This window comes from Salvelinus namaycush, chromosome 8 (genome assembly GCF_016432855.1).
Source record: "Salvelinus namaycush isolate Seneca chromosome 8, SaNama_1.0, whole genome shotgun sequence".
Lineage (NCBI taxonomy): Eukaryota > Metazoa > Chordata > Actinopteri > Salmoniformes > Salmonidae > Salvelinus > Salvelinus namaycush.
The window spans coordinates 7,560,079-7,584,770 of NC_052314.1; the positions used below are offsets into that span (position 1 = coordinate 7,560,079).

A 24,692-nucleotide genomic window follows, 5' to 3' on the forward strand; every position below is an offset into this window, starting at 1 on the left:
TATTTACATGCCACTATATTGTAATTGAGATGAAACAGTAATTACCCACTGGGCACACAGTGGTTGAATCAAAGTCAAATTCCGTCATCATGAAGTGCTTTGAGACTAGTCAAGGACCATAACCCCTCCACCCTACCTGACACCCTAGACCCACTCCAATTTGCTTACCGACCCAATAGGTCCACAGACGACGCAATCGCAACCACACTGCACACTGCCCTAACCCATCTGGACAAGAGGAATACCTATGTGAGAATGCTGTTCATCGACTACAGCTCAGCATTTAACACCATAGTACCCTCCAAACTCGGCATCAAGCTCGAGACCCTGGGTCTCGACCCCGCCCTGTGCAACTGGGTCCTGGACTTCCTGACGGGCCGCCCCCAGGTGGTGAGGGTAGGTAACAACATCTCCACCCCGCTGATCCTCAACACTGGGGCCCCACAAGGGTGCGTTCACAGCCCTCTCCTGTACTCCCTGTTCACCCACGACTGCGTGGCCATGCACGCCTCCAACTCAATCATCAAGTTTGCGGACGACACTACAGTGGTAGACTTGATTACCAACAACGACGAGAGGGCCTACAGGGAGGAGGTGAGGGCCCTCGGAGTGTGGTGTCAGGAAAATAACCTCACACTCAACGTCAACAAAACAAAGGAGATGATTGTGGACTTCAGGAAACAGCAGAGGGAGCACCCCCCTATCCACATCGACGGGACAGTAGTGGAGAAGGTGGAAAGTTTTAAGTTCCTCGGTGTACACATCGGACAAACTGAATTGGTCCACCCACACAGACAGCGTTGTGAAGAAGGCGCAGCAGCGCCTCTTCAACCTCAGGAGGCTGAAGAAATTCGGCTTGTCACCAAAAGCACTCACAAACTTCTACAGATGCACAATCGAGAGCATCCTGTCGGGCTGTATCACCGCCTGGTACGGCAACTGCTCCGCCCACAACCGTAAGGCTCTCCAGAGGGTAGTGAGGTCTGCACAACGCATCACCGGGGGCAAACTACCTGCCCTCCAGGACACCTACACCACCCGATGTCACAGGAAGGCCATAAAGATCATCAAGGACAACAACCACCCGAGCCACTGCCTGTTCACCCCGCTATCATCCAAAAGGCGAGGTCAGTACAGGTGCATCAAAGCAGGGACCGAGAGACTGAAAAACAGCTTCTATCTCAAGGCCATCAGACTGTTAAACAGCCACCACTAACATTTAGTGGCCGCTGCCAACATACTGACTCAACTCCAGCCACTTTAATAATGGGAATTGATGGAAATTATGTAAAAATGTATCACTAGCCACTTTAAACAATGCCACTTAATATAATGTTTACATACCCTACATTACTCATCTCATATGTATATGTATATACTGTACTGTATATCATCCACTGCATCTTGCCATCTTTATGTAATACATGTATCACTAGCCACTTTAAACTATGCCACTTTATGTTTACATACCCTACATTACTCATCTCATATGTATAGACTGTACACTATACCATCTACTGCATCTTACCTATGCCGTTCTGTACCATCACTCATTCATATATCTTTATGTACATATTCTTTATCCCTTTACACTTGTGTGTATAAGGTAGTAGTGGAATTGTTAGGTTAGATTACTTGTTGGTTATTACTGCATTGTCGGAACTAGAAGCACAAGCATTTCGCTACACTCGCATTAACATCTGCTAACCATGTGTATGTGACAAATACAATTTTAATTTGATTTGATTGGATTTGTTTCCACCTCATTTCAATGAAATTACGTTGAACCAACTTGGAATAGACGTAGAATTGACATCTGTGCCAGTCGGTAGCCTCAGTTCAGAATGACTGGGCTTATCACGAGTTTTGGCCACCACTATAGCAGGGGGCGGATTGAGAACGTTCATAACAATGACATGATGCGACCGAGTGACAGGGGTGCAACCTATGAATTGGAAAGTCCCAGTAGTCCCCCCCTTTCAGTCTATTTTCTTCCGTTTGGTGCCTAATGAACACAACCCAGCTCTGTCCCACTCAAATTTGTCTAGAACTCTCCCCTAACTGTGTAGTCAGTACATGGGATTCAATTGTAGAGGCAGAGCAATGCAGTCATGTTAATGATCTGCAGCCCAGACATCCAGGACTTTGTGCTAACATTAACTTTACTAGGCAATCCAAAGACTACACTTAAGATCTAAGTAATCATTCCTAGTATTTGGAACACACCGGCAAAGCACACACACACACATACACTACTGTTAAAAAGTTTGGGATCACTTAGAAACGTTTTTAAAAAGACTGGTGTTTTGCGGGTACTATTTAATGAAGCTGCCAGTTGAGGACTTGTGAGGCGTCTGTTTCTCAAACTAGACACTCTAATGTACTTGTCCTCTTGCTCAGTTGTGCACCGAGGCCTCCCACTCCTCTTTCTATTCTGTTTAGAGCTAGTCTGTTCTGTGAAGGGAGTAGCACACAGCGTTGTACGAGATCTTCAGTTTCTTGGCAATTTCTCGCATGGAATAGCCTTCATTTCTCAGAACAAGAATAGAGGGATGAGTTTCAGAAGAAAGGTCATTTCTTTCTGGCCATTTTGAGCCTGCTAACAAAATTCAAAAAGGGTTTTCTAATGATCAATTAGCCTTTTAAAATTATAAACTTGGATTAGCTAACACAACGTGCCATTGGAACACAGGAGTGATGGTTGCTGATAATGGGCCTCTGTACGCCTATGTAGATATTTCATAAAAAAATTGCTGTTTCCAGCTACAATAGTCATTTACAACATTAACAATGTCTAGACTGCATTTCTGATCAATTTTATGTTATTTTAATGGACAAAAAAATTGCTTTTCTTTCAAAAACAAGGATATTTCTAAGTGACCCCAAACTTTTGAACGGTATTGTATAAATATACACACAAATGATCCTTTTCTATTGATCTGGCATACAACAAACTGTTTATCCTATTACAAACTGTATATCCTATTACAACATAGAAAAGGAAGGGGAAATGTCAATTATTATGACTTATTTAATGAGATAAAGATGGCGACGGCACAAGTATGATTTCAAGCAGGCTCGTCTCCTGGGAGCCACACACACAGACACACTCACGCACAGAGCAGTGTGACAAACTTCCCAGCGCCCCTCTCAGTGTGACGCTACAGTCAATTTGGGAATTGCAATAAGATTTATTGTGTGGCTGCATATGGCAAATTCTTCCGTCTCCCGCTGGATGTCTGGGACTCTTATGTAGCAAGCACCGGCGCCACGCGTACACACCACAGCGTAGTGAGAATATGTGGCGGTCCCATGCGCGCGCACGCACGCACGCACGCACGCACGCACGCACGCACGCACGCACGCACGCACACACACACACACACACACACACACACACAAAAACACACACGCACACACACACACACACACACACACACACACACACACACACACACACACACACACACACACACACACACACACACACACACACACACACACACACACACACACACACACACACACACACACACACACACACACACACACACACACACACACCAGGGTTGGGCTCAATTCCGAATTTTGGAATTGACTCCCATTCAACTCATGGGTTGAAATTAAAATTGAATTGGCCACACCCCACAGGATGTAGAATTTGCATTTGAGTGACAGGAAGTAGAATTGAATTCAGTGCAATTCAAAGAAATTCCACTCAGAACATGAGATGTGAATTGAATCTGACAGGTCACACTTCCAGATACCAAAGAATATATCACTTTTCTCGGGGAACAATGTTCATAATACTCTTTTAACCTTAGTGCTAAAATAGCCAATTATATTTCCACCAAACATTGAATCTGTTTGGCTTCTTTTTGAAGGCCTCAGGGTCAATGAAGGTTAAACTAATGCATTATGGGAGAAGTAGTATTTTCCCCATATGTGACTCGTTTCAGGAAATTTGGTGTGTCGCACATCACTGCTTCAAAGGAGGCATTTAAATGTAACTTTTTTTTATTTTTATCAAAATGCATTTTTTTGGCAGAAATGCCTTCTGAAACATGTGAACTTTCATGTGCCTTAATAACATAATACAATTGTTAAATTACGAGCTTAGTTGGTTTAACCACGGAAAAAGTCAGGAACCTTCCCGCTAGCCATGATTGGCTGAGACAAATGGATGGGCTGGACATGTTGGGAGATGAGTTTGGATTGGTCTGCCATGTAGCATGCTTCTGTTTATAACATGAGTTGCTCAGTATGTGTTGATAGTCCTTTCTACTGCGCTGTTTTTGAAAGATATAATGTTAGCCATTGAGAACTACAAATGTTTCGCTACTTTTTCAACAACATTGATATGCTGTTTACCAGACGCTATCGAAAGATCCGTTGGGAAAAGTGATGGGCTACTTTCTGCACACACCATGGTCAGTGTGAACCGGAGTGACTTGACACAACGCTGGCCAATTTTTTTTTAGTTACAAACAAAACGGAGTTAAAGGTTATAGTCTGCCGTGAAGTGTTCAGTCATGTATACAGGTAAGAGTCTCGGTACATGTTCGTGGCTCACTAGCTAACGTTACTTTGTTTAATCTGTGTAGTAATATTATTCAAATCAGAACTCCATTTGCATTGCTAATTATAGCATACTGTTAGCTACATGTAGCTAATATTGTACCTAGTTGTTAGCTTTAGCCACCTGCAGATTCATACTACAGCTATGACAATGTTTGTATTGGTAGTAGTATGAGTTGGGATTATGTGGATTTATTGTTTAGCTAGCTAGCTAGCTAGCTACATGTCTAAAGAAAAGACTCCACTTCACCAGATGATTACATGACCCATCAAGTTAGCCAGATTTGTCTGGGGGTGATTACGACCATCTATTGTATTTAATGAACATGTGTACATCTCTAGACAATAGTGACTCATCCATTTAGCTAGATGTGGCTAGGGGGTGGTTATAGGATAGTGCTACTATGCAAGTAACCATTTCACTGTACCGTTTACAACTTCTGTATCCTGTGCATCTGACAAATACACTTAGATTTGATATAGTGCGTGTTTACCAGAGACGGTAATGTGAACAACAACATGACCTGCACCAAAGTCAGATTAGGAAACATGACTAGAACATTTTTATTTTTACCTGAAGTTTTTCCTTATTTAGTCTACTAATTTCGCCACTTTTAGTCTTGAAATCTTTGGTTGTTTACTAAACTATGGACTCACATGTGAATCCTTAAAGAGATGGGTGGGGTTAAGGTTTAAGAAGGTGTGAATGATGCGGAATAGGTGTAGACAAAAAATAACTCTCCAGTAGGTGTACCAATACATTCAAGCACGTTTTTCTCAAAAGTTTATCAACTTTCAAAGCAGAATTACTTTCCCATTGTTCCTCAACTGCACAAGATGTACATTCGTTTACACTACACCTAATATATCCTGAACTAAAATATAAACGCAACATGTAAAATATTGGTCCCATGTTTAATGAGTGGAAATAAAATGTTCCATACGCACAAAAAGCTTATTTTTGTTATATTTTGTGCACAAATTTGTTTACATCCATGTTAGTGACCATTTCTCATTCGCCAAGATAACCCATCCACCTGACAGGTGTGGCATATCAAGAAGCTGATTAAACAGCATGATCAATACAGAGGTGCACCTTGTGCTGGGGACAATTTAAAGGCCACTCTAAAATGTGCAGTTTTGTCACACAACACAATGCCACAGATGTCTCAAGTTTTGAGGGAGCGTGGACAGCTGATGCAACTGTGGGTTTGCCCAACCAAAGAATTCTGCATAAACTATCAGAAACCGTCTCAGGGAAGCTCATCTGCGTGCTCGTCATCCTCACCAGGGTCTTGATTTGACTGCAGTTCGGTGTCGTGACCGACTTCAGTAGGCAAATGCTCACCTTTGATGGCCACTGGCACACTGGAGAAGTGTGCTCTTCACACATACATCCTGGTTTCAACTGTACTGGGCAGATGGCAGACAGCATGTAAGGCATCGTGAGGGCAAACAGTTAGCTGATGTCAATGTTGTGAACAGAGTACTCCATGGTGGCGGTGGGGTTACGGTATGGGCAGGCATAAGCTATGAACAACGAACACAATTGCATTTTATAGATGGCCATTTGAATGCACAGAGATACCAGGATGTATCAGTGAAGAGCACACTTCTCCAGCGTGCCAGTGGCCATCGAAGGTGAGCATTTGCCCACTGAAGTCAGTTGGCCTATGGTTCTTTTTAGTGCATTCATATTTTTGTTCAGTGTAGAAATTAGAGGGATTTGAATTTCACTTTATAATTGGCTAGGCCGTCGTTGTAAATAAGAATTTGTTCTTAATTGACTCACCTGGATAAATTAAGGTTAAATAAAAAAATATATAATCCGAATTGTAATTCTGTATCCTGTTTAGTACTTCAATTCAAATTAAAGCATTGAATTGGAATTTATGAGACATTTTCAATTCCGAACTGAGCCCAACCCTGAAACACACAAAGGATAACTCATTATGAAGGAAAAGAACAATAGGCCATGTTGAAATCGGTTCCCAAAATTATACGAATAGAAAGGGTAATTACCAAATATTATTGGACGGCGGGTGACATGGATGGGAGACGGTATACAATTGGAATGTATTATATACTTCTGTAGGATTACCATGGAAAAACAGCCAGTTTTGAAAGCAGTTCCTCCATGAAAACCCCAATTTAACCATTGATAATAATAGCTTGTGTTTGAGTCAATACTATTTCTGAGAAACCACCTTTTAATCAACAAATGTCGAACATTTCCTCTGATCTCAATTTATAAACACTGCTCTCTTTTCTTTCTCATCACACCATATTGAAAAGTGAATATCCTTCATATGGCATGTTCCTTCTTAGTAAATGTATGCATGGACTCAGTTGCTGCAACTACCTTCCTACTGTGTGTGTGTGTGTGTGTGTGTGTGTGTGTGTGTGTGTGTGTGTGTGTGTGTGTGTGTGTGTGTGTGTGTGTGTGTGTGTGTGTGTGTGTGTGTGTGTGTGTGTGTGTGTGTGTGTGTGTAGATCAGCTTGGTATTAGTCTCTTGTTGAAGATACTGCTTTAGTGTTATAATCACTAATAAACAAGTAAAAACGTACAGCAAAAAGTACATGTTGTCTTCTGTCCACTGATAAACACCTAATACAAGTCAATGATTAGATTCTGAATTTGTAAGGAAATCTCAGTCTTTATTTTTTTCTGATTGTCTTTCTCACCAAGTTGTACTGACACTTTTAGAGCCAACACCGGCTAATAAATACAAGGAAATGTTAAAATGCACAATTGAATTTCAAATACAATACTTAACACAAAATGTGTGGGGCCAAGAAAAATGACGTCTGCTTCTGTAGGTTGAAACTGACCGGTGGTCTGAATGACCTTTGAATTTGTGTCAAAGGTCAGAGCACTTCAGGCAGCACTGAAGCTAAAACAACTATTTCTGCATAAATAATACAAATGTTACTAAACTGGAAATGTACTCAAATCTGGCGTCCAAACAGGTGATGTTTTGTTTGTCAGAATTTTGTCATTGTTGTTTTCTAATGACAACTTCACATTAGACAGTACTGAAATAATACCACTCATATCCAGTGCCTGTGATGCTTATAAAACTTGAAACAATGTCTTTGCATGAGGTGAACAGTACAGCTCTCCTTTTTTCTGTAATGCAAGCTAAATCAAACTTCAGTCATAACAAAAATGTTATTTTCTACCAACCTGCAAAAATATAATTCGACATGGTCGTAAAGAGATACAAATCACATACAAATCAACCAGAAAACAGAGTAACCTAAACCCGCCTAAAATAGAGATTGTAAAAGTATACATATTTTCAAAGTAGAGATGAGCATATGAAAATAGGACTTATGGGTATATTTTAATTTACCTGAAATATCTGTTTCAAAATATTCTTGCACTACATTTTTGAAATGCTAGAGCTAAAATTGACCAATATTGATGTTATTTTTTTTTGCCAATGTACCAATTTTACAAAAACAAAACATTGGCTTGTATTTTGAAAACCATCTCTGGCTACATAATTGTAAACTGATCAATTCACAGAAACAAATCTGATCTTCTGTATCTAGGTACAATTAGAGTAAATAAAACCTACATTAAAAAAAATATATATATATATATATATGGTGGCCCTACCATATAGATGACTGTCGGGACCGCTCCTCTGCATTTTCCTGTGTGACAAATAGAACTATAAGAGTTCAACTTTAAGACTTATTGTGCCTATTATGATGTCCTGTGTCTTTATCAACATTTGCAGAGTCTATATAACACGTTTTATTCACAACCTCTATACTCAAACAAAAGAGATTTCAAACCTAAAAGCCACTCCAGCTGAATGTCAGTGTACTGTAACAGTTTACCAAAATAACGAATTTGATCGTTTTTTGGCCCCTTTGCATTATGGATTAATTAAAGGGGAAGTTCAGGATTGTACAACTCGATGTTAGATTATTCCTCACCCTGAAAGTATTCTATGGGCCAGGAGAAACTGTAACCCATTGTTTTTTAGTTTTCTCTAAACAGCCAATACAAACTTAGGCTAGATTCAAATCAGGTTAAGTGTTAACCGGCGATAGCCGACACCCGCATAGCTGATGTTTTGGCGGTGTCGGAGGTGTAACTGCGTTGGAGCTGTCAAATCAGTGAGCAGCTGCTCTTGATCATTGTCACGAAGTCACACCCGTCTCACTCACGTTAGAAGTTCAGAACGAGAAAGTGCAGGCTGTATACTGTAGAAATAATGGCGCTTAAACTGAAAATTATTCAGTGAAAAAATGTGGATTTCTATCAGCCTAATTGAGGTGTAAATTACATCTCACATTCCAGTGTTCGAACTTGTAAACAAAGCTGCATGGGATTCCTCTTAATGCGACTCCGTGTAGCCAATGGCCAATGTCTGCTTTAGGTATAATGCCAAGACCTTCTTGTGGATTTGACAGCGCTAACGCAGTTCCACCTCCGACACCACCAAAACAACCGCAATGCAGATGTCAGCTAAAGCGGCAGCTTTCTCCTAATAGGGACACCTCAGCAATAAAAACTGATTGTATAAGACTTTTTGCAGCATCAGCATTAAGACTAGAATATTTCTGAGTGATGTGAATGTAGGTTTGGCACATTTGAAGAAAAACTGTACAATATCTCAGAAAATAATAATTATAATAATAGGTATTTTCTCCTCTGTTTCATTGTCAGTCTGAAAATTTCTACCACTCACTCGTATGAAATCAAAACACATTCACAAGCTGGCACAGCATACCTGAGCAAGGATATAAACCCCATCATAAACAGTAATGTAACATATTGTAAGCATTTGTGGAGAAAGGTGTAGATGTACTGTACTCATAATTAATAATAAGGTTAGACGAGAGCTAAGGATTTATATTCACTTTCAAATGTTAAAGTCCTGACAGTCCAAGGTTTTACAGGCAGTAAGTAACCTGTCAGGAAAATGTCCATGGAAATCCAGAAACCCACAATCAAAGGAAACATCATAAAAACTTAATCACACTTAAAATAAACATTTAACACCGATAGCTGTTGAGGACCAATTTCTGATGTCTCAGTCAAGTCCATGGACTCTCCTTTAAAAAACCACACGCAGAAATGTGTCAGTTATCTCTTTGTTCGAACATTCTCTTCTCATTGCCCTAACTCTTACTAGCTCTTGTCTGTGTTGGATTGTCTTGTTCACTGTCTACCTGTCTGGAGGTTGTCTCAGCCCAATCACTTGGTACGGGATTGTTCAGAAAAAGTGTTCTTGTCCAAAATGGTAGTTTGAGAAACATGGGCGGTCTGTGAGATCTTCGAATGCTCAGTGTATGTCACGACCTGTCCAGAGTCAATCAGGAGAATGCTCAGTGTATGTCACATCCTGTCCAGATTCAATCAGAGAATGCTCAGTGTATGTCATGTCCTGTCTAGAGTTAATTAGAGCATGCTCAGTGTATGTCACATCCTGTCCAGAGGCAATCAGAGAATTCTCAGTGTATGTCACATCCTGTCCAGAGTCAATCAGAGAATGTATGTCACGTCCTGTCCAGAGTCAATCAGAGAATGCTCAGTGTATGTCACATCCTGTCCAGAGTCAATCAGAGAATGCTCAGTGTATGTCACATCCTGTCCAGAGGCAATCAGAGAATTCTCAGTGTATGTCACGTCCTGTCCAGAGAAAATCTGAGCATGCTCAGTCCGTGGTGCATCAAATCCCGGACAAACTGTTCCGCCCCCCTTGTACTGTTGAAAAGTTGTTCTGAGCAAAACCTCAGTCTCTGTCATATTGTCCTGCTTAATTTTTTTTCTAAAAGTTCAGAAGTTCTTCTGAGCAGGTTCAGTTGGCACTGACAGGCTCCGTGTCTCGTGGTCGCTGCTGTAGTCCGATTTGTCCTCAAAATCTTCGTACATGTCTATCTCGTCCCCCCCATTGACCGGGTGGTCACCGGTCACCATGGCAACCGGCTCGGGCTTGACCACGCCGAACGTGCTCTGGATGACAGGGATTGCGGGCTCGGGGCTGGCCGACGCGCTGGAGCAGTCCGATGTCAGGTGCGGTGAAGGCGTGGCTGTCGCCATGGTGATGGCGCCCGGGTAGAGGCCGCCAGCGCTGTTGCTGATGGGGATCTGAGGCTGTGGCCTGAGGTAGAGAAGAAGAAAGAAAGAAAGAAAGAAAGAAAGAAAGAAAGAAAGAAAGAAAGAAAGAAAGAAAGAAAGAAAGAAAGAAAGAAAGAAAGAAAGAAAGAAAGAAAGAAAGAAAGAAAGAAAGAAAGAAAGAAAGAAAGAAAGAAAGAGGGAGGGATAAGGAAGGAAAGAGAGAGAGAGAAAAAGAGTGAGTGGGAGATAGAAAGAGAGTGAGAGGAGAGAGGGAGCGACAGAGATAGAGAAAGAGATTGAGTGAAAGAAAGAGGGAGAGAGAGAAAGGGAGGGGGAGATAGGAGGAGAGTGAGCGGAGAGTGAGAGACAGAGAGAAAGAAAGAGAGGGTGAGAGGTAGATGTAGCGAGGGAATGAGAAAAAGAGAGAGAGACAGATTAATTCTTTGCCAGACTGATTTTGAAAGGTGCATTAATTCTTCAGCTATTTAAAACAAGTTGAACAGTAGCTCACTCTCTTCTTTTGGACAAGCCTTAACACAGAGCTTCTGCCAGCACACAGTAATCCTGTGAACGTCAGCTAAATAACCGTTCCATAAATGGATGGAATGAAGGTAAACGCATATCACTCAAGCAAGCCCTCTGGCTCCTCAAATGAAGCACATAAACCAAGAAAATTGCTGTCAGTTTCCTCACCTAACAGTTCCTCCTCCCCCTTCTAGAAAACAATTACAGCAGAGAACAGACTTAAACTACTTAAAAACAACCCGGTTTTCATTATACGGCGAGCCTGGTTGAAATTGGTTATACCTCAACTTATAGCCAAGTTATTTGATTTAGTCATGAGTGAAACTCCAGCCGCTACAGCAAATCAGGCTTTGCTTTCGCTTGACCACACACAGTAAATGACAGAGTTAAGCCTGTGACATCTACCTATACCACCACTCTCCCCAGTTAGCACATTTGGCTCCTTGGAAGATTTGGGAATGTATGTTTTTCGTTTTACATTGGTTATGGGAATGAAGCCATACGTTTCCTGACCGGTAAAATTGAACGTTTTTAAACGTTCTGAGAACAGAAGTGAACATTTTGCCCGTTCTGGGACTGTTTATTTTTAGGTTGCAGCGAGGTTCTGAGAACATTTTACTCTGGTTCCTTAAAAGTTTTCATGTGAGGTTTTATTAACGCTCTGAGAACGGAAATAGTAAGTTAAGAAAACATACATACTGTGTATATACTGTGTATATATACATATATCTTTTTTTGTATCCTTAACCCTTTACACTCGTGGGAATTGGCCTATGTGGATTGCGCTAAATTGAAATGTTCCTTACAGAAGAAATATGAAATGCATATGTATGAGCATGGTAGCAATTGAAAGGGAACAGTTAGGAGATTATGGGGAAATTATTCGACCAAAGTTCACCTTATACAAGACTGAATCCAAACATTACACAGTTGATTTTATGTGTATTTTACATTTACTGTACTTTCCACTGCATTTGTTGATAACGACATCTGAAAATACTCTGGACACATTCAGTAACATGATAAGAAAATTCCTGGAAAATGTGGGGTAGGTGCAACATGAGACAAAACAAATTGTCCAAGTGGCCACAAACCTCTCCAAAGTGTGCACAGTTCCTATGTAATTTCAATGCACTTTAATGACTCAAAGAAGAGTCTTCAACTATAATGTGATTTTTTGAGCTCTCCTAGCGGTGCCATTGAGGAACTAGAGCGAGCACACACTTACTGTTGTTGTTTACGCAATCCAAAAACAGACCATTTTAAATCACAATCTGGGTCAGGTGGGCATCAATTGAAAGCTTGTTCTATTGTCAACATCTAAGTTATAAAAGACGATCTTACGGTATTAGGCTTTCACAGGGGAATTCAGAGAAACACATCATCATTTGCGTGTTCCGTGGGGAATTTTCTTCACAATAGACAAACATAGGCTCATTCTCTTAAGGACAACCCAGGGTATGACACCATGTCATCTTGTAACTTTACATTAAACATAGTGATCATAAACTTTGACACTGTATATGACTTGAGTTTTATGATATGGAAACGTGAAGTGCACATTTGGACTCACGGGTGTTTGGTTTCCTTGTATGACATCAAATTAGTATTTAATTTAAGCCTCAATGTCTCATCTTTCAAAATACATTGAGTCCTCTTAATTCACAGCATTTCCCTCACTCAGACAACAAAATTCATTGCAAAAGTTGCCCAAATAGCGGGAGGGATGGGGGTAACTTCTTCTCGCGCGTGGTGCTCAAGTTCAGAACGGCTGTCAGTCAAAACCCATACAGCAATGTGAAGTGCAGAGCCTGAGCTCTGACATCATTTATAGCATGTTACTTTACAGCCACTGCATTCCAATTTAGGCACTTATCAATGACAAAATCTACCATTTTCAACCCACGTATACAGTGCATTCGGAAAGTATTCAGACCCCTTCCCTTTTTCCACATTTTGTTACTTTACAGACTTATTCTAAAATCTATTAAATTACTTTTTCCCCCTCATCAATCTACACACAATACCCCATAATGACAAAGTGAAAACAGGTTTTACAGAAATACCTTATTTATAAGTTTTCAGACCCTTTGCTATGAGACTCGAAATTGAGCTCAGGTGCATTCTGTTTCTATTGAGCATCCTTGATATGTTTCTACAACTTGATTGGAGTCCACCTGTGGTAAATTCAATTTATTAGACATGATTTGGAAAGGCACACACCTGTCTATATAAGGGCCCACAGTTGACAGTGCATGTCAGAGCAAAAACCAAGCCATGAGGTCGAAGGAATTGTCCATAGAGCTCCGAGACAGGATTGTGTAGAGGCACAGATCTGGTGGAAGGGTACCAAAAAATGTCTGCAGCATCGAAGGCCCCCAAGAACACAGTGGCCTCAATCATTCTTAAATGTAAGAAGTTTGGAACCACCAAAACTCTTCCTAGAGCTGGCTGCCTGGCCAAACTGAGCAATCGGGGGAGAAAGGCCTTGGTCAGGGAGGTGACCAAGAACCCGATGGTCACTCTGACAGCACTCCAGTGTTCCTCTGTGGAGATGGGAGAACCTTCCAGAAGCACAACCATCTCTGCAGCACTCCACCAATCAGGCCTTTATGGTAGAGTGGCCAGACAGAAGCTACTCCTCAGTAAAACGCACATGACAGCCTGCTTGGAGTTTGCCAAAAGGCACCTAAAGGCTTCTCAGACTATGAGAACCAAGATTCTCTGGTCTGATAAAACCAAGACTGAACTCTTTGGCCTGAATGCCAAGCGCCATGCCTGGAGGAAAGCTGGCAACATCCCTACAGTGAAGCATGGTGGTGGCATCCTCATGCTGTGTGGATGTTTTTCAGCGGCAGGGACTGGGAGACTAGTCAGGATCGAGGGAAAGATGAATGGAGCAAAGTACAGAGAGATCCTTGATGCAAACCTGCTCCAGAGCGCTCAGGACCTCAGACTGGGGCGAAGGTTCACTTTCCAAAAGGACAACGAGCCTAAGCACACAGCCAAGACAACGCAGGAGTGGCTTTGGGACAAGTCTCTGAATGTCCTTGAGTGGCCCAGTCAGAGCCCGGACTTGAACCCGATCGAACATCTCTGGAGAGACCTGAAAATAGCTGTGCAGTGACGCTCCCCATCCAACCTGACAGAGCTTGAGAGGATCTGCAGAGAAGAATGGGAGAAACTCCCCAAATACAGGTGTGCCAAGCTGGTAGCGTCATACCCAAGCAGACTCGAGGCTGTAATCGCTGCCAAAGGTACTTCAACAAAGTTCTGAGTAAAGGGTCTGAATACTTATGTAAATGTGATACTTCCGGGTTTAAAAAAAATTATATATATGTGTAAAAATGTTTTAAAAAACTGTTTTTGTTTTGTCATTATGAGGTATTGTGTGTGGATTGATGAAAAAAACTAATATATACATTTTAGAATAAGGCTGTAACTAGGATTGCAAAATTAACTTTCAATAAATTCCCTGGTTTCCCATAATCCTGGTTGGAGGATCCCGGAATCAGGAGGGAATAAGTAGGAAATCTGGAACCCTCCAACCAGGATTTCTGGAAAAGTTTCCAGAATTTTGCAACCCTAGCTGTAACTTTCCTTTAATGTTTCAATAAGACTTTCAGTAACACTGCTAGCTTATTTTGGGTTAACTATTTGGAACTCCAACCACAGATAGGAAACATGGAAATTCATTTCCTTGGGCATTAATCATGCCAACACATTTTATTTTATCGGGACATGGCATCAGTGAGATTCAAACCTATGATCTTCTGTTCTCTATCCATTGAATAAGTCCACTGCGACACCAGGATGAACCTAGCATGCCATGTTTTTTATGAAAATACTGTTCATTTATTTTTGTTTTTTTAACCTTTACTTAACATTTTAGTCTATTCAAAAAGACCAATTTCAAAGGAAACAAGCACTCATTAAGATCCGTGTGGCCAATTACTGGGCCACACACATGAACACACTTAACAAGATAGAGGATAGAGACAGTTTTGTTGATGCTGAGAAATAATATTTTAAATAATATTCTTAGAACATTCTCTTCATGTTCTGAGAATGGAATTTAGAACTTATGTTAATGTGTAGAATTCATTTTTTTTTTACATTCCCAGAATATTGCCAAGAACTGACATAAAAGATACCTTCTCTGAATGTTCTGAGAACATCGCTTAAGTCACAACATTTGAGAACTTAAAAATATGACATTAAAAAGATCCACATGGGAACTGTTCTGTGGAAGTACTGAAATTCACAAAAAAGAACGTTGTTTCTTAACGTTTTTGAAACAATTTGAGAACATGACTTTAGATGGAAACCTGAAGGAAACGTTATCCTGAAGTACTGAAATTCCCACAGAAGAACGTTGTTTCTTGATGTTCTTCGAATTATTTAAAAACATTCCCAATGTCAAACAAGTTGGAGAACATTCCTAGAACATTACAAAAATTGAAATTAAATATAACCATGTTTGAACTTTTAAGAAACGTTCTGTTAAAGTAATGAAATACCCCAAAAATTATGTTATTTTTTGTAAAGTTCCTTATCTATCATGCACCATTCCCAGAAAGATGTGGGGAGTTGTATGCAAAATAACCATAGGACGACCACGCTCTCACCAAGCGCTAAGAAATATGGTTCTCAGAACATTGTGTGCTAGCTGGGTCTCTCTCTCCCTCTCTTTCTCAAACATCTGCTTACGTTTTATATCCTGGTAGTGTAATGTCTGTGTCCAATTTCTACCGCCCGCAAGCGCCCGCCATTGTCCTAATTTAATAAATGACAACTATTAAAAATCGTTCCAATTCAAAGCTGTGCCCCTGGTAAATCTATTGAAACGAGGCCCGCCGTGATGACTTAAAACACATCCACGCCTGTTTCCTATTAAGACCAAGCCACTAGTTTTGTCTGAGTCCGAAATGGCACCCTTTTCCCTATATAACGCACTACTTTTAATCAGGGTCCCTGTCAAAACTAGTGCACTATTTAGGGAATAGGGTGCAATTTGTGACACTAACTTGTTCTCAGCGTTGCCTACAGTTTGACAGAAGAGGATGAGAAAAGCATAATGATAAGAGACCTCATTATTGTTAAACTAGTAGTTTGGATAACAAATTCAGCTCACAGCTCAGCACTATTGCTTGAGGGACATGGTCAGAGTCAGTACTTGGTACAGTGGGAATTAGCCAAACAAAGAACAACTTCCCTTAACAAAACGATTAGGACCAGTTGATTCAAGTGTACCATCCGAAAATGTGAGCAGTCCATGAAAAAATATTAAAGGGATTGTTGATCCCAGGATCACTGTTTACTTATCACTTTAAACGTAGTATTAAAAGGGAAGGTGCAGTTGCTACATCCACTTTTGGACTTATAAATGAACTATATGTACCCAATGATTCTTGACTAATATAACTTATAAATGCCTCATGTGTTACGGCTGTCCTCGCTGACAGAAGGTGGGGACCAAAACGCAGAGTGGTTAGTGTTCATTCTTTTAATGAAAATCAACAAAACACTTCAAAATACAAAAACAACCAACGTGACAAAACCGAAACCGTCCTGTGTGGCAACAAAACCTCCACAGGAACAAACACCCACAAAACACAAGTGAAACCCTGGCTGCCTTAGTATGATTCTCAATCAGGGACAACGATTGACAGCTGTCTCTGATTGAGAATCATACCAGGCCGAACACAAAATCCCAACATAGAAAATCAAACCTAGACCAACCCACCCAACTCACGCCCTGACCAACTAAAACAAATACATGACAAAGGAAAACAGGTCAGGAACGTGACATCATGAGCTTAGTACAACTGTCATACCCCATCAGAACCCAGAATATAAGCTTGTTTAACTCCAACGTTTGTAAACAAAGTAAATGTAAACAAAACACTATACAGCCTCAAAATATAGTTAAAACTATACTTTTGATATCATGGATGGTCAGTCCTAGCTCTGTCTATGAATTTGAGAATGGTTACAAATTTTGTCCAGCTCATCTGTCAGCTTTTTATCTAAAACAGGGGCGAGGAGAACACTTAGTTATAGTTTGAACTGCTGATTGCTGCTTTAAAGGCTAATTACACTCCAAACAGTTTTCTGACTTCAAAATAAGTCTAATGTCAAGATGAATTCACATACCACTCCATCGGTTATGTTTTCACAGCTATATTCAAATGATTGAACAATATCTCTTTGTTATGGAAATCACATGGTGCTTATCTTTTTCCATTTTAGATTGTGGCGTAGAGCTGAATCGACACAACAGATGACCTGGGACATGGATTTATGTCAACAGAAGACCATTTTGAGGTTTGAAAACATCTGACACAATTGGATTTTGGAGTGTAATGTCCCTTTTAAGTACACTACCAGTTAGCCTAAAGAGTTTATCCCAGTAGATGAGTTGGAGTGTCTCTCTCTTACCCCACACTGAAGAACTGCCTCATCTCCTGACGCCGCGAGCGCATCATCTGCTTGTACTCCCCGATGCGCAGCTTCTTCCCGTCGATGATGCAGGTCCTCTTGGGCCGGGGCTTGTACTTGTAGTTGGGGTACTTTTCCAGATGGTTCTTACTGAGACGGGCCTGTTCCTCATAGTATGGCTGTTTCTCCTGGTTGCTCATGGACTTCCAGCGAGAACCTGTACATGGATAACGGGACACACGCACCAAGAGTCAGGGTTGAAACACAAACTACAGCGTAAGGACGAACGCACACACAAACAAACACACTCACATGTTCACATACACACACACACACACTCAAAGACAGCATGAGGGTATTGGTGTTCGAAGAGTGTATTGGAGTCAGTTTGTCCAGTATGGTCCTGTTAATAGGTATTTTTTCACCATTTAGTGGATTACAATGTTCTGTAAATTGATTGTTTATGTTCTAATAATGTGGTTAAATTAGCCATTGAACTGTATGTGTCAGTACTTCCACTGCAGTAAATCTATACTGTCTTACTTCAGTCATAGCAGGACATCTCTTCAGGTAGGAGCCTCTAATAGGAGAAACTACTAGTCTTTAGGATTGGCAGGGGATCTCTGATACATTGTGTTCTCCACATGTCTCTCCTATAAGCACCCAGCTGACAGAACAAGTGGACAGGTCCGTTACCGCAGGAATGGAGCACATCTGCTTTCTGACAACCCATTATACACACCGCAGATAGGACACACACAGAGAGGAATCCAGGACTGCGTCCCAAATCGCACCCTATTTCCTAGTTAGTGCACTACTTTTGACCAGGGTTCTGGTCGAAAGTAGTGCTCTATATAGGGATTGGGGTGCCATTTGGGATGCATCTAGGAATCTGTTTACCAACGTTTATCGAAACTCCCTTATTTTTTTACTAAGGAAACAGGAAACAGTGAGGACACTCCTTTTTTTCATCATGTCCCTCGTCTCCAGCTGTGTTATTGTCTGGGCAGCACACACTCCATCCTCTCCTGATCGCCTCTCAGGTCTAGCGTTTCCCTGGTGTCACCACAAGCAAACCGCTAGCTAGGTAAATATCCGGAATGTTCTGTCTGATAGGTGAACTCTGACCCTCAATTCTTGACCCCAACTTCGAGTGATGAGTTTGAGCTATCAAATTCTTTAGAAAGATAACTTCAGTGATATTGAACAATGGTCTATGGATGAGAAAAGTGCAAAGATTGTATTTCTTTAATTCAGCGTTCAGTTTGCATCTAAAATATTTTAGCAAACAAAGTCATTTAATACCATTTGCTCAAAGCCAAACATTTTAGCCTAGTGGAACACCAATTCACGACAGAAAACTATTTTCTCTCTAAGTATATACAAAGCTGTAGCTAAAGACCTAAAGACCAGGCACATAGTCCCCCTTCTAAAAACCAGCTCCTACACGTTGCCAAGCAACATTCCAAGTTCATTCATGCAGTCTATGAACTATGAGGGCTGTCTCCCAAATAGCACCATATTCCCTATATAGGAATATGGGGCCCTGGTAAAAAAGTTGGGCACTGTATACTGTTTGAAATAGGGTGCCATTTGGGATGTAGATATGACTTAAGTCTCAAGACAGTGGAGCCCTTCAGCCATTCTGTGTACAGCAAAGTTTAGTGCTCTGTGAATAGCTATCTGTGTTAGTTAGCTAGCTAGTATCAACACAAGAAGCACTTTTCACTGCATACATCCACCACCCCAGTTGGGGTCTCAGTGGAGTGTGCGTGTGTGTGAGAAAGAGAGTTCTATGTGAATACTGAATTTTGTTAGGAAAATATATCATTTTTTCCAATATAGTGTTTGAATGATTAAATTAGATTGAATTAAATAAGGTCAGACAAATTGATTGATTCATCGATCGATTGGTAGTTGACTGAATATTTTGAATATATCATTGAATGTTTAGGTGGAGGTGGGGGGGTAGGAGTAACGCTCTGTTTCTGTCTCATAAGCACACAGTGTCCACAGTTACCTCTATAAAAGAGCATGCCTACACATTATCTATTTAATGGACCACCATGTTTTGTATTTAAGAGGCCACCAACAATTTCATCAAGGCGAGACAACAGTTCCTATTGGACAAATTCAGCTAGGTCCCTCCCCGTTTCTTTCCGTTTGCATCTGTTTAAGAAACATTTTGCAACAGAATTGGCGTAATGAATATGCCCCAGTGGACAGCCAGTATAAAATGCCCTCTTGCAACAGCAGCATTGTGCAGATGCCAGCCCCCAAAAAATGAGTTTAATTTAAGAAGATCATGAGTGGGGCTTTTATTGCTCAATCTAATTCATGCTGATTATAAAATTTAAAACAGATATTCTCAAACTTGCAAACTTTTGATTGACTTAAACAGCTGCTTAAACAAAGCAAGAGCATCATTTATTTTTCAACTCAAAGCAATGAGGCCAAATCAGTCCTCCATGACAACAAAATAATAAACAACATAGTAGGCTAATTAGTTCTTCGTTTTTGGGTTCTGCTTAGCCCAGAAGACGGTGTGTGTCCTCAGACATGGAGGGAGGCAAACGTCATTCCGCTACACAAGAATAGCAGTGCACCCTTTAATGGTTCAAGCAGCTGACCAATCAGCCCGTTGTACAAGTGCTTAGCAAACTGTAGAAGTGCTTAGCAAACTTTTTTTTTTTAAATTGTGTTTGATAAAATATAAAGTTATTTTACAAAAAAAAAATGAACAACAGACTTTCAGCATGCTTATAGGGAAGTGCACTCAACATGCTCGGCACTGACACAAATGACAGATTACAGGCTGAAAGAAATTGATAGTAAGAAGATTGGGAGCTGTTCTGTTAGAATTCAGCGCAGCTTTTGATGTCATTGATCATAACCTTTTGCTGAAAAAACATAGGTGTCATGGATTTGCCTCCTCTGCCTTATTATGGATTGAGAGTTACCTATCTAATAGAACACAGAGTTACCTATCTAATAGAACACTGAGGGTTTTCATTAATGAAAGACTCTCTCATGCAAATTAAGTTGAGTGTGGTGTACCGCAGGGCAGCTGACTAGGGCCATTATTGTTTTCTGTTTTTACAAATGACCTTCCACTGACCTTAAATAAAGCCTGTGTGTCTATGTACGCTGACGACTCAACAGTATACACGTTGGCTGCAACAATAAAATAACTAACGGACACCCTTAACATAGAGCTCCAGTCAGTTTTAGAATGGGTAACTAGCAATAGGCTGGTGGTAAATATCTCAAAAACAAAAATCATAATTTTTGGGACAAACCACTCGCTCAATGCTAAACCTCGTTTAGATCTTGTCACGATCGTCTTGCTGTGAGAGATTGGACCAAGGCGCAGCGTGTGCAAAATACATCTTCTTTTATTTAAGAAGAGAGAAAACAAACAAGAAACGAATACTAAACACAAACTAACAAAATGACGACCGTGAAGCTATAAAGACAGATAGTGCTGACACAAACACTACACATAGACAATTACCCACAAACAGCTAAAGCCTATGGCTGCCTTAAATATGGCTCCCAATCAGAGACAACAATAACCAGCTGTCTCTGATTGAGAACCAATTTAGGCAACCATAGACTTTCCTAGACACCTACACTGAACACTAACCCATCTACTCTATTTAACCCCCTAAACCATACAACACCCTAGACCAGGGGTGTCAAACTCATTCCACGGAGGGCCTAGTGTCTGCAGGTTTTTGGTTTTTCCTTTCAATAAAGCCCTAGACAACCAGGTGTGGGGAGTTCCTAACTAATTAGTGATGTTAATTCATCAATCAAGTACAAGGGAGGAGCGAAAACCCGCAGACACTCGGCCCTCCGTGGAATGAGTTTGACACCTGTGCCCTAGACAATACAAAAACACACAAACTTCCCCATGTCACACCCTGACCTAACTAAAATAATAATGAAAACAAAGATAACTAAGGCCAGGGTGTGACAGATCTATTATTGAATAATGTGGCTATTGAGCAAGTTGAGCAAACTAAACTGCTGGGTGTAACCCTAGATTGCAAGCTGCCATACTCAAAACATAGACTCGATGGTTGCTAAAATGGGAAGAGTTCTGTCCATGATAGGTCGTTCTGCCTTCTTGACATCTCAGTCAACCAGACAGGTCCTACAGGCCCTAGTTTTGTCACAGTTAGACTACTGCACAGCTGTGTGGTCATGTACGGCAAAGAAGCACATAGGTAAATTGCTGTTGGTCCAGAACACCAAGAGCACATATTGCACTTAGATGTATTAGGAAGGAAAGTGTCAGTAACATGCATGTCAGTCTCTCCTGGCTCAAAGTTGAGGAGAGATTGACTGCATCACTATTAGTCTTTGTGAGAGGTGTTGATGGTACCGAACTGTCTGTTCAGTTGGCACACAGTTCGGACACTCATCGGTACAACACAAGGCATGCAACCAGAGCTCTCTTCACAGTCCCCAGGTCCAGAATAGATGCTGGAAAACACACAGTATTAAATAGAGCCATGACTACTTGGAACTCTCTGCCATCCCAGGTAATAAACAGCAATAAACAGCTTCTACCCCAAGCCATAAGACTCCTGAACAGCTAATCAAACAGCTACCCAGACTATTTGCATTGACCCCCCCCACGCTGCTGCTACTCTGTTATTATCTATGCATAGCCACTTTAATAACTCTACCTACATGTACACAATTATCTCAATTACCTTGACACCTGTGCCCCCGCACATTGACTCTGTACCGGTACCCCCTGTATATAGCCACGCTATTGTTATTTACTTCGGCTCCTTAATTCTTTGTTATTCTTATCTCTTACTTTTTTGGTATTTTCTTAAAACTGCATTGTTGGTTAAGGGCTTGTAAGTAAGCATTTCACTGTAAGGTCTATACCTGTTGTATTCGGCGCATGTGACAAATAACATTTGATTTGATTTTTAAAAAACAGATAAAATAACACCTTACTGCACAAAGGGGACTGTGAAGAGACACAGCCATTTTATATATATATATATATATATATATATATAGTATTGTAATTTGCACTGTATTATGTATTGGACCTAGATATCGTGTGTATGTGCTGATATGTAGGCTATGTGTGACATTTTAAATGTATGTATTTCAGTCCTTGACTGATAATGTTCTGTACTATGTATTAAGTCATGTTTCATGTGGACCCCAGAAGAGCAGCTGCTGCTTTTGCAGCGGCTAATGGGGATCCTAATAAATATCAATACTAAATACCAAACAATTTGACTAAGCTATTTTTCCATATTTCCAAGTCCTATTCTTGAAGATAAAGGGGTACTAAATAATTGGAATGACTGGAAATCTGACCGACTGTTGTTTTTTTAAATGTAAAGATATAGCCTAATCATGGCTTAATCATATTATGATATGTAGTAGAAATGGGTTAGAACATACATACAGAACCATACAGAACCAACACAAAGTACGCTCTCATTGGCTGGCCCTCGCTTCATACTCGCCGCCAAACCCACTGGCTCCAGGTCATGTACAAGTCTCTGCTAGGTAAAGCCCTGCCTTATCTCAGCTCACTGGTCACCATAGCAACACCCACCCGTAGCACACGCTCCAGCAGGTATATCTCACTGGTCACCCCCAAAGCCAATTCTTCCTTTGGCCACCTTTCCTTCCAGTTCTCTGCTGCCAATGACTGGGACAAACTGCAAAAATCACTGAAGCTGGAGACTCATATCTCCCTCACTAGCTTTAAGCACCAGCTGTCAGAGCAGCTCACAGATCACTGAACCTATACATAGCTCATCTGTAAATAGCCCATCCAACTACCTCATCCCCATACTGTATTTATTTATTTATCTTGCTCCTTTGCACCCCAGTATCTCTACTTGCACATTCATCATCTGCACATCTACCATTCCAGTGTTTTATTGCTATATTGTAATTACTTCGCCACCATGGCCTATTTATTGCCTTACCTCCCTTATCCTACCTCATTTGCACACACTGTATATAGACTTTTTCTACTGTATTATTGACTGTATGTTTGTTTATTCCATGTGTAACTCTGTGTTGTTGTATGTGTCGAACTGCTTTGCTTTATCTTGGCCAGGTCGCAGTTGTAAATGAGAACTTGTTCTCAACTAGCCTACCTGGTTAAATAAAGGTGAAATATATATATTTAACATCTATTTTTGGCTATGAAAACTCTAACATTGATTTATCCTGCAATAGATGTAGTTCAATTGGTAATATTCATTTGTTTTCTTCTAATGCCTCTTAAGCAGGTTGACGTTTATTGGGGTGAGTCTTGTCTGAGGCAGAACTGAGCAATTTCCACTAGATGGGCCAGCTGCAAAGGCAAAATTGGCTATGTTGTACATATTAATGATAACAAAAACAAAAATGTGCTTTTTGGTCTTAATTTAAGGTTAGAGTTAGGCATTAGGGTTAGCAGTGTGGTTATGGTTAGGGTTAAGGTTAAAATCGTACTTTGTGGCTGTGCCAGCTAGTGACCACTCTGCAGAGCTGCCTCAACAAGATTCATGATGAAAAACACTAATTTGCGCCTCTTAAGGGGTGAGTAATCTAAAAGTACCTGATTACGTTACTGAGTTTTGGTAATCCAAAAGTTAAGTTACTGATTACAATTTTGGTCAGGTAACTAGTAACAGTAATGGATTACATTTAGAATGTAAGCTACCCCAGGATGTGTAACAACGGGCCGTGAACAGGGGTCCTATAAGACGGAGCACAATTGGACCAGCATCATCCGGGTTAGGGGAGGGTTTGGCAGAGGGGGATTTAACTTGGCTCATCGCACTCTAGTGACTCCTTGTGGCGGGCCGGGTGCTTGCAGGCTGACCTCCGGTCGTCAGTTGAATGGTGTTTCCTCCGACACATTGGTGCAGCTGGCTTCCAGGTAAAGCGAGTGGGTGTTAAGAAGCGCGGCTTGGCGGGTCATGTTTTGGAGGACGCATGACTCGACCTTTGCCTCTCCTGAGCCCGTTGGGGAGTTGCAGTGATGAGACAAGATCGTAATTGGATCGCAATTGGATATCACGAA

At 40.9% G+C, this 24,692-nt stretch overlaps 1 protein-coding gene across 1 annotated transcript in view; it reads right to left on the reverse strand.

The window, feature by feature from the left end:
* Window positions 1–7,220: 7,220 nt before the first annotated feature.
* LOC120052349 (transcription factor SOX-6-like) overlaps window positions 7,221–24,692 on the reverse strand; it is a 183,676-nt gene continuing 166,204 nt past the window's right edge. The window contains exons 15-16 of the mRNA XM_038999204.1: window positions 17,627–17,843; window positions 7,221–10,703 (exon numbers count right to left, since the gene is read on the reverse strand). Coding sequence (XP_038855132.1) covers window positions 10,379–10,703; window positions 17,627–17,843 — 542 coding nt within the window. The 3' untranslated portion in view covers window positions 7,221–10,378. The remainder of the gene's footprint in view (window positions 10,704–17,626; window positions 17,844–24,692) is intronic.